General features: G+C 43.4%; 1 protein-coding gene across 1 annotated transcript; it reads right to left on the reverse strand.

Moving 5' to 3' along the window:
- Window positions 1–886: 886 nt before the first annotated feature.
- PKD2L1 (polycystin 2 like 1, transient receptor potential cation channel) lies at window positions 887–18,856 on the reverse strand. The gene is made up of 15 exons (XM_032695534.1): window positions 18,098–18,856; window positions 15,294–15,407; window positions 13,823–13,950; window positions 12,414–12,670; window positions 11,383–11,607; window positions 10,789–11,017; window positions 10,246–10,416; window positions 9,349–9,530; window positions 8,813–8,933; window positions 8,051–8,149; window positions 7,189–7,310; window positions 6,769–6,886; window positions 6,404–6,540; window positions 5,466–5,613; window positions 887–4,456 (listed from the first exon to the last, which is right to left on the reverse strand). Exons 1-15 carry the CDS (start codon window positions 18,390–18,392, stop codon window positions 4,259–4,261), a joined length of 2,544 nt encoding a protein of 847 aa, XP_032551425.1. The 5' UTR covers window positions 18,393–18,856; the 3' UTR covers window positions 887–4,258.
- Window positions 18,857–19,147: the final 291 nt, after the last annotated feature.

Raw genomic sequence — 19,147 nt, forward strand, 5'->3', positions numbered from 1 at the left:
TCTGACACCGAGAAAGAAATTTTTCTATGTCTCAGTTTCTCTGACTAAAACAAATGGGAGATTTGCTTCTGGCCTCCTTTGAAAACGGAACTGAGAAGGGGCTGTAGGTGCAAAGGGTTGTGAATAGTGCTGACATCTACTGGTAAACTAAAACTGGCTGATAGGTAACATAAAATAATATAAATACGTAAATACATAACATAAACAGAGCTTGGCTGTATTTGTGGGGGGTCTGGAGATTTATATGTTCCTTTTAAACATGAAAAGTTAGGCTTGCTCATTGTTAACGATAATGGCATCATATTGTTGGAGAGACACAGGGAAGAGATGCTACCAGGAGCTTTCCATGCTCATGGCCACGGCTGGTTGGGGCTGCCCCTTGCCAGATGCCTGAGCCTGCTTTCAGATGTCTCTGCCGTGCCCCTTCCTGCACACATCAATGAATCTCTCTGTGCCTCACTTTGTGCTTGGGAACCATGGTTAGGACACTGTTTCCTTCTCCCTTGTCTGAATTTTAGAGTGCTCTAAGTCAGCCTCTCTAGAGCACACACAGCACCTACCAGAATGGGTGACAGGTCATATCCACTGCGACTGCCAATGTAAATAACCACGGTGGTGGTATCTCTTCAGAGCACCTTATACTTTTCCAAATCTCCTCCCAAAGATTTTTAACCACCTCAAGGCACAGCTGGGACAGTGCAGTTTGGAAGGCTAGCCTCTGCAGATTGAAACAAAACACAGCTACGCACCTATTTTTTTGAGGAAAAAATACTTTACTTTCCCCATCAGACATACAGCATCTAAACAATAACAGCTCCTGATAGGAGGCCTGACAACACATATGTGAAAAGAGAAGCTGTATGAACTTACCATTCAGTGTTTTTATGTTATTTCTTAACCAGCTTGAAGACACAATTGACAGTTACACATAAGCTCTTGCTGAGAACAAGTAATTTCCTTGCCCTACTCTAGGACACATCATACACATGACAATGTGGACACAGAACAGACAAGGCAGTTACATGGAGAGGTACATGTAAGAGAGAAGACATCAATGCAGTCACAGGCACGTGCCGGTGACAGAAGCTATTTTACACTGAGCAGCACTGGCACCACCAAAATCACAGCACAGGGTGAAGGGAGTGGTCTTTCTGCCAGAAGGTGGGAAAGGAGCTGACCCGGGAGACCACAGCAGCCTGCAGTTCTTGTCTGATCCCAGCCAGAGCTGGTTTAGGGCTCCTCACCATGGCAGGCTGACTACTGCCCCCTAAACCCAAAGGAGAGGAGGCTGCCAGGCTGTTCTTGCCAGTGAGAAGGGGGGAGTCCTGGCAAGCTGGTCTAGAGTCTAATCTCTGGCTACAGTCTCCTGTATTTACTACAGAGAGACAAAGTGAGGGGCAGGCATCTCGCCCAGCTGCAGTGGCCCTGTGAAGACTCCCATGCCCTGCCTTTGCAGGGGAAAGCTGGCTTCCCAAGTTTTGGGCAAGAACAAGCCCTGCAGTGCAAACATGACCATTTTGTTTCTCCTGATGCCCTAAAGAGCAGACCACAGTGCCTGTGAGCTGGTTGCCTGAGGCTGTTGGTTACTGTCCCATGGACCTGAGTCCAGCTATCACACCATTGTTCTCTGTGCTTCCCCCACTTTCCCTGACACTTATGGGGGTCCCTATGCAGAAAGGAGCAGGGTGGTAGAGGTTGCCTTCCTGTGCCTAGTGACAGGCTCTTTCACTGTTCTGCAGTGGCTGCAGTATCCCTGCCTCAGTGGGCAAGTTATCGGTGGGGCTGGTCCTGTGGGTGTTTGGTACAGCTGAAGAGGGGAACAGAAACACTGGGCAACACAAAGAGGGGGGTCGTGTACCAGCTTCTCTGCAGAAAGTTGTTCTGTTGAGCAGAACAACCAATCAGCATTCTTCCTGTGAGAAATCTGAGGCTTTATAAAGCCAGGCCTTAGAGATTATCATTAGAGATGATAATTTTTACCTTCATTTTCTTGGCAGGACATGAATTCAGGATCCTGTTGCCTTCATGGTAATTATTGCTCTGTTCAGAAGCTAAGCCTCAACCAGCAACATATCTTCCACTGACTCCATTAGCACAGATCAACCACCTCAAGCAGACAGTTGCTTCTTGGATCTCTCCCATGGTGTTAGACTTAGTTCTTCACAGATCAGCATCCCAAGTATTTCATATCTATGCAGTAACACAGAACCTCATCCAATATTTTGAGTCTGTGGAAAAGGCATTCCTTCAGAGACCTCAGAGAAAGAGCTTACATTTTTGATTTTGCAATTATGCCTTGGTAATCATAGACTGATATTGATCCAGGATCTAAAACAGGGTCTTACAAATGAGTTTAAGGAAGAACCTCCCTCTGTGTCTTTCAACACACAAAGGACCTGATTAGTTAACTGCAAGGGGCTGTGTGCACTTTTCAAGCCCATTACAGAGCACATAGCTCCTCTGTTCAACTACAATTTAGCATATAGATTTCCTGTTTAACTAAAATTTTGGAAAAAAAAGAAAGAAAGAAAGAAAGCCCATTTCAGGAAGTTCTCCTGACACAGGCTGTTTTCTTCTGAGTAAGACAATAGCTTCAATGCAGAGAGCAGGAGGAAGTAAGCAACACCATTGTTACAAGTTCAGCTGGAAAAGCTGAAGGTAGGAAGCTCTTGCTCAATTCTGAATTCAGCAGAAATGGGAGTCAAGAATGATGGCAATGTCTCCCAGGCAAGTCTTGTTCCCAACAGCAGGACCAGCTGATGGGAAATGAATTGTGAGAGCCTCCAGTTACTGTGCCCACAGCTCCTGTCCGAAATCTAAGCTCACTGTGGGATGGGTGACAAGCTCCTCCTCACAGCTCCTGCTAGGTCCTTGCAGCTGAAAGACTCTCTGCTTTAATTTATCAATGTTATCTTGTAGCTGTGACAGCCCTGGTGCCTGGGCCATCTGTGGACAGGGCTGATCCTGAGGTCCATCAGATATTGCCAGAGAGGCTTTCAACAGAATGCAATGACACGCACATCTTAAAAAAGGTGGCAATACAAAATGCCCCTGCACAAGGTCCCCACTAAACTTATCACTGCACTGCATAGCATGCTAAACAGTGTAGCACTAATGAGAACTGTTAGCAATTGTCTGGTACAACTCACATTTCTATTGGCTTTAAGCCTACAGAGCCTATTTGAGGTGAACTATTGTGGAATACCAGTGATGAAGATATTTGGAATACATTTACACTGACCCTGTAAGAGCAGCAATAGCCTGCACCAGTTACAAGGAAAGAGAAATCTCAGCAAAGGGAGAAATGCCTGGAAAAGAAGTATTTTGCATGTATGTGGTTGAAAAACTGACACATCTCATTTTCACAATATTCTTCAACTGAAATGGTGTCAGCACCCCCAACTGCAAATTGTTTGCTTGGCAAAATCAAGAAAGATCACAACTTCATAAATGTGGTGCTAGTTTTTTGAAGAACCTTGAAATGCAATTTAAGGAGTGTGAAAATAAATGATAGAGCGTCAATAGCTCTGTTAGAGACCATACAACCAGAAGTTTGTTCCCTAACACTCAGACCTAAGACTTTACCAGTAACAACTGCTTCTCAGTTTAGAGTATTTCAGATTTCCTCCCAATTACACTGTCAGTCAATTTTCATTGTAGTTGTCCGAAGTTAGGTGTTAGTATCCTCTTCCCTCAACATCTAAATCTAAGATGCAGAAAGGTTACCAAGGTAATCTGGAAACAAACTACAGCAGAACAAAACTGTCTGTAACCAGGTAGACACAACTAAATTTCTTTCCATCTCACTCTAATGATTATATTCTGTTTTCTTTACATTATAATCACATCTGTTTTCTGCAGACAATTGCATGTGTTGGGAACACATGGGAAGTTGCAATATGCCACTCTGGACAGAAGTGTTCAGAGTTCTGGGGTTCCTACTTCTTGGGAATATAGATAAGAGACTTTGTGTCAGCTTGTAGAGAGGCAGAAACCTGATACATCACCTGGTTCCAAATTCCACCTACTCCAGAGATACTGAGGGGAGAGAGGGCAGAAGTTCTACTCTTTGACATTATACATCATTACACTGAAAAAGAGCAGCCCTGATTTTTCATATCGACAGTTTCTGACAACAGTGGTGTCTATGTCCAGCTGTCTGGATTATCCTAATAGTGGGAGAACAACTGACAAGTGACTTAGTACCGTGGGAGGCAGAGTGGGAGCACTTGGCTGTTTGCTAGAAGTGCACATCCAGCTATGGCTGGATGATGTCCTTGGACACCTGTGAGCCCAGCACATTTGACCGGGGCAAGATGTGGTAGACACCATTTTGGGAAGAGTTGCTACTAAGGTTGTTTCTCTGGACATGTTCCATCCCCCAACTTTCTGCTTCTTCCTTCCCCAGTTGGTCTAGGATCTGGGGGTGCAGCTCTTCCTGACTGGCTTCTTCCTCCTGTGAACCAAAAGAAAGGTACCAAGAACTTCAGCGACACTCCAGGAGGAGGCAAGGTGTGCATGATACTTAAATATCCTCCCACATTCTTTCAGAAATTAGTACAATCCTGCCTGTCTATAAAAGATCCAATATACAGTTTGCTGCAGTACAGTGATGAATGCACATTCAAACATTAAACAAACGAGGAAAGATTCATTCCTTTTCACCCTCTACAAGAACATTCACAGAAATGCTGTGGCAAAGCAAATCTGCAAACAACTACTCAAATAAGCTTTCAGGTACATTCACATGAGAAGTTGGACCTTTCAAGACACTCTTTCAAATGGGAAGTGATCACAAGACTACCCTGTAAAAGGAAAGCTTCTTTCTTACTCAGCTAGGTCACTTTGTGCCATTTGGCTATTCTCATTATTAAGGCCATAAAAGCATGAAGTAATGACATGGTTCCCACATGCCTTGCTGCCTTTGACTTTAAAGCTGAAGACCCAAAAAACACTGGATGACTGGATATAGGCAGTCTTTGGCAAAACTCACAATTCTGCAGTGAGATGCTGTAAGCACACCGCTAACAGTCTTCCATCACATATGTCTTATAAATAATCCACAGGCGAGGTGTTGTTAAGATCAGAGTCCACAACACTGTCATGAGCTGTTCTTGCTGGAAAGGACCATCTGATAATTTTTCTTTTAACATCTGAGGTTAAGCAGTTACAAAGCAACTGAATTGTCAGTGAATTGCACCCACTGCCACAGGATTGAGCTTGGCCTCAAAGGAGCCAGAGGGTGTGTTTAAAGATACCATGGTTAACTGAGGGGACATAAAAGCAAGGTGTTACTTTTCTTGAACAGAAAAGGCTTGATCATACAAAATGCTGACCCTGTCCAACCCTTTTTGTCTTATGTCAATGTGGATTGGAAAAGCAAAGATGATACCAGGTCCTTTCACAGAGCAGGGCTGGTCACCTAGTGTGAAGCAGGTTCAGGTGCATGGTGGAGGGCTACCAACCTTACTAACATCATCCAGTGGTTTGCCCACCAGGTCCTTCCTCTTCAGTTTGTTTCTTTCTGGCACATCAAGCTTGCTCACCACTGCATCAATCTTGGAGCCAACGCTGTTTATGGACAGTTCCAGCTGCAGTACACGTTGCAGCAGGCTGGGGGAGACACAGAGAGCATTTGTAAGCCTTTTCTTGTGATGATTAGTAGGATTTGCAGGAGATATCTCACAGACAATGGGCCAGACCTCAAACAGGAGTGAATGCTCCCCATCAGATAATTGATTCATACCCACTGAAGGCATAACTTCCTGCTGTACTGTGTTTTCATCTGTAATCAGTGATTCTGCTTAGGATGGATCCCAGCCACTTTGGATCACAGTCCAGACACAATATAATTCCATTATTAAGTATTGCACCTGCCTCTCCTTTGATATGGCCCTATGTGGTTTGCTCAGTGTTTCTCAGTAGCAGAATCAGGATCTCCTGATTCTCTGTGCTGTATTTATCCCATGCTCTGCTGTGGAAGAAACAGCCAAGTGTTATTCTTGGACCTGGACGATAAAGGCCAACTAGGCTATAAATCAAGGATATTTATTCCCACAGGATCTTCTGTAAAGGTATCAGCTTCCCTTGGCCCAGTTATCTGGGCCACCTTCTGATCTGAAATATGATGGCATATTGCCTGTGGCCAGCTGACAGCTGCAGAGGTTATTCAAGAGGCAGAAAGCAAAATGTCTTAATTTTTTATACGAACAACCAAACTACATTAATAGAATTGTCCCAGTTATCTCCTGACCTGCTTATTTATGCATGTGCAAGATAAAAGAGACAAGATCTTACTGAAACCGCTCAACACCACTGTAAAGAGTTACATCAGGGAAGGAAGCAGAAGGGAATCAGACTCCTCGTTTACAGAGGGTTGAAACTACCGAGAGCACAAACATACACTTGGAACTCTTCTTTGGAGACCCAGCTGGCTTTATTGGCATGGTTATTCCTTGCTTCCCTGTAGATCAGATTCTCATCCAGGTTGTTGTCACCATAGGATTTCCCCAAATTTTCAATCTCTGTATTCAGAGCAACCTGGAAGATAAAGAAACTCCTGCAAAGCTGGATACTAACTCTGTGTCAGCTTTACTGTGAATAACACACAGCTTCACAGGCAGTGATATACTCAGCTGTTACCCAGGCACAGTTGGAACTGTATTTGAGTTGCCTGCTTAGTTTATACCACAAGCCCAAAAAGATTCCTGGGACCACTTTGGAGTGAACTCTACCAAACAGAAGATTTCTTTCCTTGCCCTTTTTTACCCTTTTTGCCTCGAGGTCATGCTTCATCTGCTGTTGCTCCTCTTCATCAAGGATGTGGTTGCCATCTTTGTCAAATGTGGAGAAAGCTGCTGTGATTTCATGATCTGCATGGCCCAGTCTGAAAAAGAATAGAAAGAGAAAACTCAAAGCACAGAATTACACTATTATGTTGAAATCAGTGTATTGTTTCCTCCTGCCAGTGACAAACCTCAACACCCCAAACGGGCAAGAGATAGTAACACAAACCTACTTAGACCAGCAGATTAAACATGCAAGGAAAGAACTATTTTTTTTTTTTGAGTCTTAAATTGCCCAGATCTGAGCGAACTGCTCTCCCAGTCTTGAAAACCAGAGAATCTAGATTACCTGTGTTACCAACAGAAAGAGCTAAGTGGGCATCCCTCAAGCTGACTCACTTACTCCTTCAAGCTATTCTTGAAGTCTTCAAAGTCTAGTTCTTTTGTTCCATTCTGCAGTGCTTTCTGCACATCAGAAATCCGCTCCTTCTTCAGCTTCAGCCTCATGAGTGTCCGGTTGTAGCTCTGTTAACAAAGGTGCAAAAAGGTGCAAACAGACACAGAATCATGCAGACAGAACGGTCAAAAGTAGAGCAGAGCACAGGTGAGCCTACGCTAAGTAATACAGGAAGTTTTTAAGTTTTCTACAAGCAAAAATACAACACTGCTGAATGAACCTCATCTCTAAACTAAGATCACACCTTCAAAGTGACAGCAACTTGCTAGTCCTCTGCTTTTCTTCTCACAATTCTTCTTTTATCTGATTTCTCAGTCCATCAGCTGTTTAAGATAATGTCTCAAATACTGTTCTTTGCAGAATATTGCTCCCACAGCAGAGTTGTGATCTTCCAGGAACTTTTCTGGAATTTGCCCATGGGAAATCCAGATGTAACCCACTAGATTTGCACCGCTGTAACATGCTCAGCTTAGCAAAGTAGGACCTGCCATGTTATTGATCAAAGTACAATCTATCAAGGACTTGGAAGGACTTTGTTTAGAGACCATCCTGGGAAGAAAAGTCTCTCAGAAACACTGCATCAAGTAAGAAGATTCCTCCAACCTCTGCTTTTTTATCTTCTCATTGCTAAAGGATCTAAGAGATTGATTTATTCCAGAAAGGAACTGTGACTCCTCTGCACACAAAGAAGATAGATCTGGAGTTGGCAACCACTGTTTCTCTCTAATAAATTCCACTTAGTTCAGGGACTTCCAAAAAATGCTTCATGATTTAGCTAGAAAGTAGCATGGCTTTCACTATGTATCACCTGCTTCAAGATGTCAGAGAGCTGCAGCTCATCCTTCTGGCTTGAAAGCTCCTCCTTGACTTCTGAGTAGGTGTCATTGATGATGGCCAGAAACATGTTCTAAGAAAAACAGGAAGAAGAGAGGTGAATATGCATAAGACATCTTGCCTGCTCCAGCAACTGAAGCAGCAAGAGGCAGGACTTAGTTAAACAAGGAGCTATTTCCCCACAGAGTTTCTCTTGGGCAAATTAAAGTGGGTGAAGGCCCCCTTCAGCCACACTGTGTTTTCTCATGTTTTTGCAGTGAAAGCAGTGATTGCAGGCATTTGTTACCAGCTCAAATACTACCTTTGATAGCTTTTCTTGAAAAATCTTAAGTTATATTTGGATTCCTGACACTAGCTGTTTAACCTGGATGTTATGAGCATCCCTCTGCATCCATTGCCTAGGAAGCCAGAGATTCTCCCCCATGGTTTTTTCACTGCCTTTTACAGAACAGCTGATCTGATCCCCTTGAATTCAGCTGACACATTAGTGGTATTTCCAGTCAGATTTAGTCTTCACCTTAAAGCATTTGAATATGGCTCTAAGTCACCCTAATAATCAAATCCCCAGCTGTAATAACACACTCTTTGCCTACTGTGGTCTATTCGCACTGCAAAGCTTCTGTAACAAACTCCCTTTCCCTCTAAGTATTAGCACTGCACCTAACTCAGGGATTGTCAGGAGGGGTCTCTCAAACACTGCTGTCAATACAGGGACAAGGAGTACTTTCTTGCTTACCAGAAGCACAAAGAAAACAAAGAACACATAGGTGACAAAGTAAATAGGCCCAAGGACCCTGTTGGCATTGTCAATGGAATTGTAGTCAAAATCACCGAGAATGATCCGAAACTGGGTGAAGCTGGAGGAAAGAAAGAGCCCAAGATCACACAAAGGCACATGGATTTATCCTACAACCTCGAACAATCCTGAGGTGAACCTGAACCTGCCTGCAGCCCAGATGGGCATAAGAACAAACCAGAGCAGGGTCTAAGTCACTCAGTCAGAGTGTAGGTTCAGCTACTCATCCTTAGCAATAAACCCCAACAACCAGAAGTCTGTCTGTTATCCTCAATTTTCTCACTGTGTTCTTTCGTCCATGAAGATGTCACAACCAGAGGACTATGAGTGACTTATTAACTGTTGTGACTTTACTACAATGAGATACAACAGGTGTCTGATTGACATTCAGATTTGCATCTGTAGGGAAAGGTTGGAAAGCAGTTAAAATTCTTTTGATAAAATTACGGAAGCATGGCTCTATCTCATACACTTACATGCATTTAACAAAGGTACTGAAGTTTTCCACTTGTGTCCCAAAAAGAAGGTAACCCAGCTGGGCATAGGCAAAGAAGACAATGAAGAACATAATGGCAAAGCCCAGGATATCCTTGGCGCAACGTGCCAGTGTAGAGGAGAGCTGAGTCATTGTTTTGTTAAAGCTAATGTACTTGAATATCTGCAGGATGAAAGAATGGGGACAAAGTTAGGCCAAACCATCAGCTAGGTCAGTCTCTCTCAGGTATGTGCATGCTTACTGACAAGAGGTTCACTATAGTACCAAAGCACTGAGAAGAAAGTTGGGCTAGAGGAATAGTGGCTTAGTGTCCAGGATATTTGTCCCCGGTGTGCCACCATCCTCCTGGAGGTCATAAACATATGGCTTTGTTCCCTCTGTCAAAGGAAAATACAAACAGGGACTGCTAGAAGGACAAATTTCTTAAAGCTAACAAGGAGCCCCAAATAGAGAGTGGCTTTCCACCACACCAAGGTGCTTTGGTTGAAATGCAAAGTCCATGCCAACACATGAGTAATTTCCAGTTCTTGAGGGGCCATCATGAAAGGAAAACATGGTTTGCAAGATTATCCTCCAGAATACTAAAATAGTACAGGATAGACAAAGTTACATTGTACTCAGCATTTTCTAAAACCACTTTTATACCACAATGTCTGAGCTCATCTCCCTGGCTGTTATCTCCCAATAACTGGCTTCAGAATGCAGGGTGAAAAGTTGTCCAGATTTACTGCAAACAGAGCATATGACTTTGAGGGAAATCCTCTGCTGTATAGCTGTTACACTCATTTACTCAGAGGGATGGAAGATACAACCCCCAAGTTATCTAGAGGAAGAGGTCTGACTGGAGACCTGGCACCTCCCAGACCCACTACGATACCTTGATCCAGGCAAAGAATAAGTTGACTGCATTCATATTGTTGTACTGCGTCTGCCAGAATGCCAAGAACTCAAAATCTGCGTAGGTGTTGGGGTGTTTCAGCAACTCTCCCAGCAGCCTGTTCACCTCAATGGTGCGAAAGATGTGAAATCCAATGGCGACAATGGAGAGCTGCAAAGAGGAAGAGGAATAGTCTGCAGTGACCACTGTACCTATGCTTTCCTCAGAAATTAAAATGTCACAGAACTCCTTGATACAGCAGTTCACAGCTGCACTCTACTGGTGGGGGATGGAAATAAGGTCTTGAGGCGCTGAATGATGCCCTGGTTTCACAGTCTCTAGGGCATCTCTAAAGAAAGTATTTTCTCCTAGCAGTTGACAGAAGAGCATATATCCATTAATTCTGCTAGTTCATTATAGTATTAAAGAAAAACCTCTGCCAGCTCTTGTCCTATCTGGACTAGTTCCCACATTCTTTCATTTATTTTGGCTCTTATACCTCTCTGCAATTGCTCCCCCCAAAACATGTGTAAGAGTCCTCACCAGAATGACAACAACATCCAGGATGTTCCAGATGCTGGTGAAGTACTGAAGCTTGTGGATACGCAGCTCCAAAGTCTCCTCCACCACGTAGTAGAAGATGAAGACACAGAATACAATTTCACAGGCAACAACGAAGAAGTCCCATGCACTGACATATCGTATAAGTTTGACTGTCCGGATTTGCCAGGAAGGAATGGCACCACCAGTGGCTGGAAACTCAACAACTAACCTTGAAGGGGACAAGAAAACTCTGATAATTATTAACAAGAGGATGGAGGCTCTGGGATTATTTTGAGAGGCAGCAAACTTGAGCATGATCTATCCATCAGACCATGAGTGGAAAAGTTGTGCACGTGTGTACACAGCCATATCTCTGCTGCTTCACTGCCTGTGACAGGAAAGGGTGAAAGATAAAGAAAAGTGTGACTGCTTATGTCAGGAAGACCAAGACTTCTTACTAATCCATACAATTTCTACTGACACCAGTCAGATTTGCCCCACTGATAGACCTTAATAAAGTATTTGCATTTTAAGAAACCATGGCACTGAGGAAGATGCAAGAGGCTGAAGAATTTTCAGCTGGACTCAGCTTACCTCAGAACACAGAACAGATTGATATTTGCATTATACACAGAGAAATCAATGAAGACAACTCGTGTTCCCCGATCCAGCCACAGCTTCTCCTTCAAGACTTGCAGGGCTTCAGCACTCTCTTCTCTGGTCAACTTGAGGTCTATGTAGTATCCTCCCCCACTGTAACTGGTTAGTCTTCCCCAGTGAGATGAACCACCCAGCTCCTCCTCAGAATGGTAACTCCATCTGCAACAGACAAACCATAAGCAAAGGCTTCACCACCCCAGGCTTGGATATGACCTTGTAGCCTGGAAAATTAGACTATATCTTCAAGGGACAGAACAGTTTTTAATTAAAGAATTGGCACTTAATTCCTAATGAGTTCTTCATTATTGTTAGTTTTCTAGTCTAGTGCTTCCCAGCAGTGACACATGACTTGCAATATTATGGAGGGAAAATTCTGAGATTTGTTGGCTAGGTCAGTCTTGTTTTCATGGAGGTTGCTTGCAGGATCTGCTCTATTGCCTTCTATCACATTGCACACAACCGTCTGCTTAGAACACTCTTCCACTTATATTTCCTTATGAACAATAACTTCTTGTTCACAGATCAAGACTCATGCAGCAAGTAAAGAGTTATTAAACTGAAGCTACCTCACATTATTATAGAGAAATAGGTTGTCAAGATGAGAGAGATGTACTTTCTTCTCTTTGGCTCCTGAAATCCCAGAGGAAAGCAAATAGTATCCTCCTTTTGATGGATCTGGTCCCAAAGATCTTTATTTAACTTCACACTCTTAAAAAGAGGCAACAATTTCTACCTAATTTTCCACTGGATTTTTCATGGCTTTCCCAACAGGTCCCACTCTGCCACTCATTCTGTTGTGCTTTTCCTCAAAGAGACACTCGACCTTATTGATAGACGAAAAGGACTTGCTGCCTCTGACTGCAAGGGGAATTCCAGCCTTATGTGAGAAACTCACCCTCAGCATCCTGCAGCTTAGCAGATCTTGTTTTAACTAGAAGAGACTAATTTGGATTAGATGTACTTACGCTGTTCCATTGATGAGCCCAAAGGAGACCCTTTCCTCCTTGTCTTCTGAGTATACATCATAGCAGCCTGAGATTTCCTCCTTGAAGTCATCATGGACCACACAGGAATTGTTCTTCACCTTCAATTGTCTCATGCGTGGGACACCCAGCAGCAGATTCTCGTAATAGATGTATGACTGGGTGCTGTGCGCTGTCAGGGACTCGTTGTTGTACCACTTTGTCCAGTAAAGATTATCCAGAAGGGGACCTTGTGCATACTGCAAGGGAGGGAGAGGAGAACAACCGCTTTGTAGCTCACACGGAGGAATTTTCTTAGCCTGGGACTGAGATAGTAAGATGTGACCTGCCCCTCTCTGCTCCCCAAGACAAAGGTAGTGTCTTTGTTGGATGTATGTTAAGGAGGGGAAAGACCAGGGCTGCTGATAGAGGAGGGATGCTGGGCAGCAGGGTCATTGTTGGTTTCTCACAAGTCTGTTGTACAGTTGCTGCACCTTCCTGGGCTCATAAAAGAGACAAGAGCTCTGCAAGTCTCTTTGTCTCTTCCATTTCAGTCAGCACAAGTCTCAAGGAATTGCCTTGGCACCAGTTGTGAATTATGAAAAGAGCGTGTGCCAGTGTCCTGGAAACACCGGGGGAGAATCAATAGTGCCATTGTTTGCTGTAGTGTTTTAATAGGATAGAAAAAGACAAATGTAATTGATGAACAATTTCTGTCTGTCAGAGATAAGTGGTTGCAATAACTCAGTGGCCTTCACTGTGGCTCTCATTATTCCCTCACCAGTTCTTTGACAGAAATATGTTAGACCCCAGACATCTTTCCCCTTTTTTATTCTCTTTGATAAAAGTCAGTGCAAATTTTAATCCAGCTTCTTCATAAAGAATCTATAGATCAGACAAGCCCAGGCATGAATTACAGGCAGGTTAAATATACTGTTCCCAAATTGCCATGAAAATGGACAAAAGCCTATTACTAAGACACCAGCATGAAGACATGGGACTGTAGGATTCAAAGTCACTTGTACCACATGGAAATATGAAGTAAATCACTTGGCCTCTCTGGATCAGTTCTTTCCATCTGTGCAATGAATAGATGCTCAGATCACTTTAAATTTTTTGTTATGTCCTGCCTGTTCAGCTGGTAAATTACTGGGAAATGGACTCTTCCGGGCACACACAACACTTATCCCAGCCAGTATTCTGGCCACAGTGCTCGGAGGGATAAATGATATTTTAAGTCAGTGAATATTTTGCATGCAAGTGTTATTGTAACGGTTGCTAGTAGCTGGCAAAAGCTTGTGGCAATAAAATGCCTTGCTGAAATCACTAGGTAGCAAATTCAGAGGGAACTGAATATCCCAGCCTAGCTGAGATTTTCAGGGTTCCCCATGCTGGGCCAGATTTGTACTCACCACCCAGAAGTCAGCCATGCTGCCGATGGACTGGAAGGAGACACGACCATCTGAAGAGGTCTGCAGAAAGAGCTCAGACATCACTTTGGTGTAGTAATAGGCACTGGAACTTGTCATTCCATATGTCACTAAGAGAAGAGATAAGAGGAGGGTCTTTCCTTATACTTGAATATTGGAGCCTGATATAAATATATTTATATATTCACTTTATGTGTAGCTTGTACTTTCACAGGTAAGCTGAGCAAGGCATAGGAGAAGAAATCTTAGGACTTTTGCTTTCTTAGGGATTTACAAATATATTTGTTGCTTGTTACAGAATTTAAACTGTCAGACTGACAGACTGTAAGAGATTAGTAGAGAGAGAATACCATTGGATGATGCAACTAAACATCCCAGGTAATGATTTTTGTTCTCAGATAAAATTTCTGAGGGAAATTTTCATTCTCAGAACAAAGCCCATGTTCTGTATTTTGACTTTCTGATGTAAAGCCGCAAAGGTACAGAGACCACCCTGCTTTTCCAAGTGGAAAGCTCCAGGTAAGTTCTCATCTACCAAGAAACCCCAACAGCAGCAGGCTCTAACTTCCACGAGCATGTTGTTTCAACTCTCCAGTGCTCCTCTTCCTTCAGAAAAACATCCATCGTGGTGATCACTAAGAACATGTTCTGCTCTTGAAAGTAGAGCAGGAAAATAAAGCAGCTGACGTTCAAGACACAACCCCCCCCACCTTCTGGATGAGTCAATGTGTGACAATACATACATCTGTGTGCACCTCTTGCGTCTTTAGGAAGAGTGACTGAAGCACTGTCTCCCTGGGCCAGTGTGATAATAACTTAGGTTGCTATTGTCTGTCAATCTCTCCTGCCATAGGGTCCATGAAATATAATCCTCTTCACTATCCCATGCCACTGGTGTTCATTTGTGATAATGAATGAACCTTCCCAAAACCAAACAGCCATTGTTCTATCTACACAAAGTCAATTAGCATTAGCATTCAGTACAGGGACACATTAAATTCACCCAAGAATAACAGTGAGAGCTGCTATCTGCTTTATCACCACAGCCACCCCTGCAGTCTCAGAGGGGAAGATCTCTCTGACCTCTGTATCTTTGATGTCAGGAAGTTTCTGGAGCTGCTCTCTGGGTCTTGAACATTTGCTGTGAAACTAATTAAAAACCTTGAGCAGATTCTCCCAGGACTGTGGTGTCAATGGCTAGAACTGATAATGTGAATCAGAAAATACTGCTTAAATCTAACCATTATCAATTAGCAATGGTCAGTAATTTTACTTCTGTGTAGAGTTATTAATCTATTCTATAGGTTAATAACACAACCTCCTGCTGCAGTGAATGCACGTACAATAAATTTAACATTTACAGCAGAGCAAAGAAGACTAATAATAAAATCTCACATTATTCCCCTCACACTGCACACAGAAAGGATGCCTATGAGACATGACAGCTACTTACGTAGACAGATGTCCACCAAGAACACAACATAGACTAGCAGCTCTCGCAGTGTGGTCTTCACATAAAGCTCTCTGTTTTCAGCTGTGTTCTCAGTCAGTGTAGTGCCCCACAGACCTGTTGGGTATAAAGAAGAGACTGTTGAATTTTGATGGCCATTCTCAAGGGCCATGTGAGGAGCTGAAGTCCTGCTCTCAAAGAACTCCACTGGGAGTTGAATTTTTGACACTTTCTAAGGCCAAACCACTTTTCATTTCAAAACTTGACTAAGACCTATAAAAATGTGTTAAATAACCCCTAAGAAGAACTAGAACAATTCCAGCATGAATAAAAGATTTGGGGCTGACCAAAACTATAATATATTGGCTTTTTATTTTTGCTAAATCACTCTCCAATTTTCTGTTTGATCTCATTACAGACTGATCTTTTTCTGACTGTTTTTCAGCTTACTCTTTGCAGAGATTTGTCACAAGGTCTCTTGAAACTATAAAACTTCAACTCAGTCACCCATGTACCAACAGCTGACCTTCTGTTAGGACTTCTGTAGCAGAACTGCATCTGATGTTAGCTTTACAGATACTAGTCCTTTCGGTGCACGTTGAACCATTAGGTCCCTCGCTTACCTAAAAACTCTTGCAGTTTTCTTGTAGGTCATAAGACTCACACACATAACACAACTCAATATTTTCAGCATAAAATTTAGAGCCAAATTAGCTTTAGAACATCTATCAATGGAGTTCTACTGAATCCAATACAGCTATGCCAATTGTAACAACTAGAGATCCTATTTCTTTCCACAGTCAAAGCAACTCATTAAATGTCACCAGGATTGATCAATAAGAGAGAAACACTTCCTTTAAAAGAAGCCTTGATATTTTGGGTTTGATGAACCGCCTGATACCATTAGTGTATTTGTTTGTTCTTTTTGAAATGGCTTTTTGTTGTGATTTCTGGAATGCTCCTGAAGTTGAAAGGCATAAGAACTTCCAATTGAAAGCCTAGTGATAGAAGCCATGTCGATAATATCCATAGTGTTGCTGCTTTCTGCAGCTCCTAGAGAGCTCAGCCCTGATACTTACCCCCAGTTGTATGCAGCAATCATCTTCCTGCGAGCCAGGATCAAAGCTGATCAAAGGCCACACATTTGAAGTCAGTTCTTGCAGATCAGAAACCGCTTTTGTTTCTCTGGAGCAAGCAAAAGTGATCTAGTGGTCTGTATGCATTTACTCCTGTCATTTTGACAGGTCTTTGGCATCTCAGCAGATCAGAGAGCTTTTTGCACCGTCAACTACCGTAGTGACTGTTCCAGAATCTGCCATCACTCCTGGGCAGACAACTAGTAGCCTGTTCTGGACAATCCAGACCAGCAACAGAAATAACAGCCTGAAGAAGATCTGGATTAACTGCTGTGAAGGAGAGAGTGTCCTGTCATCTACAGGAATCTCCACAATGCAGAAAAACAAGTGGAAACAACTCACCCATCCGTTCAGGTCATATTTAAATGACAACCTTCATCCTCAGATATGACTACATCACAATCTTTTAACAGGTTTGGTTTGGTTTTTTTCCCCATGAGGCAGAGAAACCTTACTTTCTATATGTTTGAAGCAGAGGCACAGACTTTCTTTGCTTCGAGAACAGAAGTGTACTTGGAACATCTAAATTCAGTGACACTCAAATATCCCTGAAAACTCGGTTCAGAGAGTTGCCCAAAATGATACCTGAAGAGCCATGAGGCTAGTCCAGTACCCTTTCAGATTGCATCCAGAAATTGTAATACTGTATCACTTGAGGTTTGTTTTCAGCTATTTCTTTAGGAAATCTGTAATTACCCACCAAGCCCACCCAGCACCGTTCCTCAGCCAGGAGAAACCTCTAAAGCCTCAGCTCTGACTGCATGTGAATAGATAGTGTTAGACTGTAATGACAATGACAAATAAGTATTGATCATAGAGGGGCTGTGCAAATCAGGACCAAGCTATACTGTTATTCACTCACATGTACTGTTAGTGGTTACAGCTCTGTGAAAGGTTCTTACATTCCAAGTCAGGAAGAAAACAAGAAAAGCCACACTGGCAAGAAAATGTAATTTTCACAAGAAACAGTTTCTTGGTCTATCTTCCCTGTTTTTACAATATTAGGATTTTATGCTTTCTGTAAGAAACTGTTCAAATAATGCTCTTGCCCTCAAATACTTAGAGGAGACTTATCTTGCTCCCAGAGTTTTGATTGTCTCTGATTAAGTCTACATAATATTTCATTCCCCTTTGCTTTTTAAACTGGAAAACAGCACCTCTTTCTTTCAACTGTCTTCAAGAAAAGCATTGTTTGATACATTCCTGTAATCCCCTGCATTTCAGTCCTGTCAGTGCTAGATTTTCTCTGGTAGATATTTCTATCAGTTCTTAAGTTACTGTAACACAGGAGCCATACCACTGTCTAGAAAATGCACACATATACAGAATGGTCTTATCACCACAGTGATGACTCCTGGGAATTCCGAATATCTCAGCTCTGTCCAAAGCTCAGATTCACTGCAAAACCCTGAGCACATCACTAAGTCTCCGACCTTGTAGTAAAGGTAACAGGACAAACTGTGAAGCTATAGTCAGGCACAGGGAATGAGAATGCTCCTTCCAGGTCAGCCAAACGTGATCTCTGGAGTAATGCTACTGTGTGTTGAGCAGGGCCCTAGGCTACACAGACACTATGAGGTTTCTACCTTCTGCATCCCTTCTCTCATCCCCCATACGATTGTTCTTTCTGAGGGCTAATAAATCCTTTCTAGTGGGATGTCAGAGCTTTACCTCTTATGCCTCTGAAGATGTAGAAGAAGCACTTGAGGAAAGGACTTGTCTTCCCATCCACAGCTTTGCTCTGTTCTTCCTGGTAGGGCAGTGGATTCCCAACCTCTTCAAAGTTCTCATAGGGATTTTCCAGGGTAGACTTGGGGTTGTAGATGGTTTGAATCTTCAAGGAGGTAGAAGGAGAGCCATTGTAGACAGGATTGTCCCAAGCTTTCTTCCCCACTGTCTCCAGTTCATGCTCCTCTGATGCTCTAAAGTGGCTCTCAGCTCTGTTGTTTAGGCGAGACGAATTCATGACTAGTCACTGCCAGCAGAAGTATTTTTTTAACTGGAATTGTGAAGATTGCCTGCCCAAGCTGGAATCGTAAGGTAACAGAGATAATCAGTGAATGCCAAACAGCTTGTCTGCCTCAGCAACCAGGAGAGGGCACACCAGCAGCTCCCCACAGACAGCAAGCATCCTCTCTTTTATATCTGCTCAGCTGCTGACACCGATCAGAGGGGTGGCACTACCCGTTGTTAGGAACCACTGTCAGCCTTATTATCCCAGGAGCCGTGGGAACACCGACAAGTCCAGGAGTCATTCTCTGTTTCGTAAAGGCGATAACAGACTTAGATGCCGTCGTGAGAAGAGGCTGCTTAAAGGCCGGCCCCTGAGGATGGAGGGTTGGAAGGGGGAGGAGGCGGCTGGGATGTAGCTGGACCCCTCAGGCTGCTGCAGCCCGGGGCAGTTCCAGGGGAAGCTCCGGCTGGAAGCGGCGGTGGGACCCCGTGCGAGCTCCGTGAGGAGAGGGGCCAGACGGGAGCCTTTGCTCGGCGTGGGGGCACTCACAAAGTTTCAGCGAAGCGCCGAAGAGCAGAAGCGCTTCCCGTGAGCGGCGGCGCGGAGCATCTTTGTTATGTCACTGTAAAAGCAGGAATGAAAAACGGGGGTAAATGTAGTGTTCGTTTTGGAAACAAGGGGCTGGAATCTTCTGCTTTTGCAGAATTTCCATAAGCCATGCAGTGCCTACTGGCCCTGAGGCAAGCCTGATTTTAAAAAAAACCCAA

Source organism: Chiroxiphia lanceolata, chromosome 8 (genome assembly GCF_009829145.1).
Source record: "Chiroxiphia lanceolata isolate bChiLan1 chromosome 8, bChiLan1.pri, whole genome shotgun sequence".
NCBI classification, from domain to species: Eukaryota; Metazoa; Chordata; class Aves; order Passeriformes; family Pipridae; genus Chiroxiphia; species Chiroxiphia lanceolata.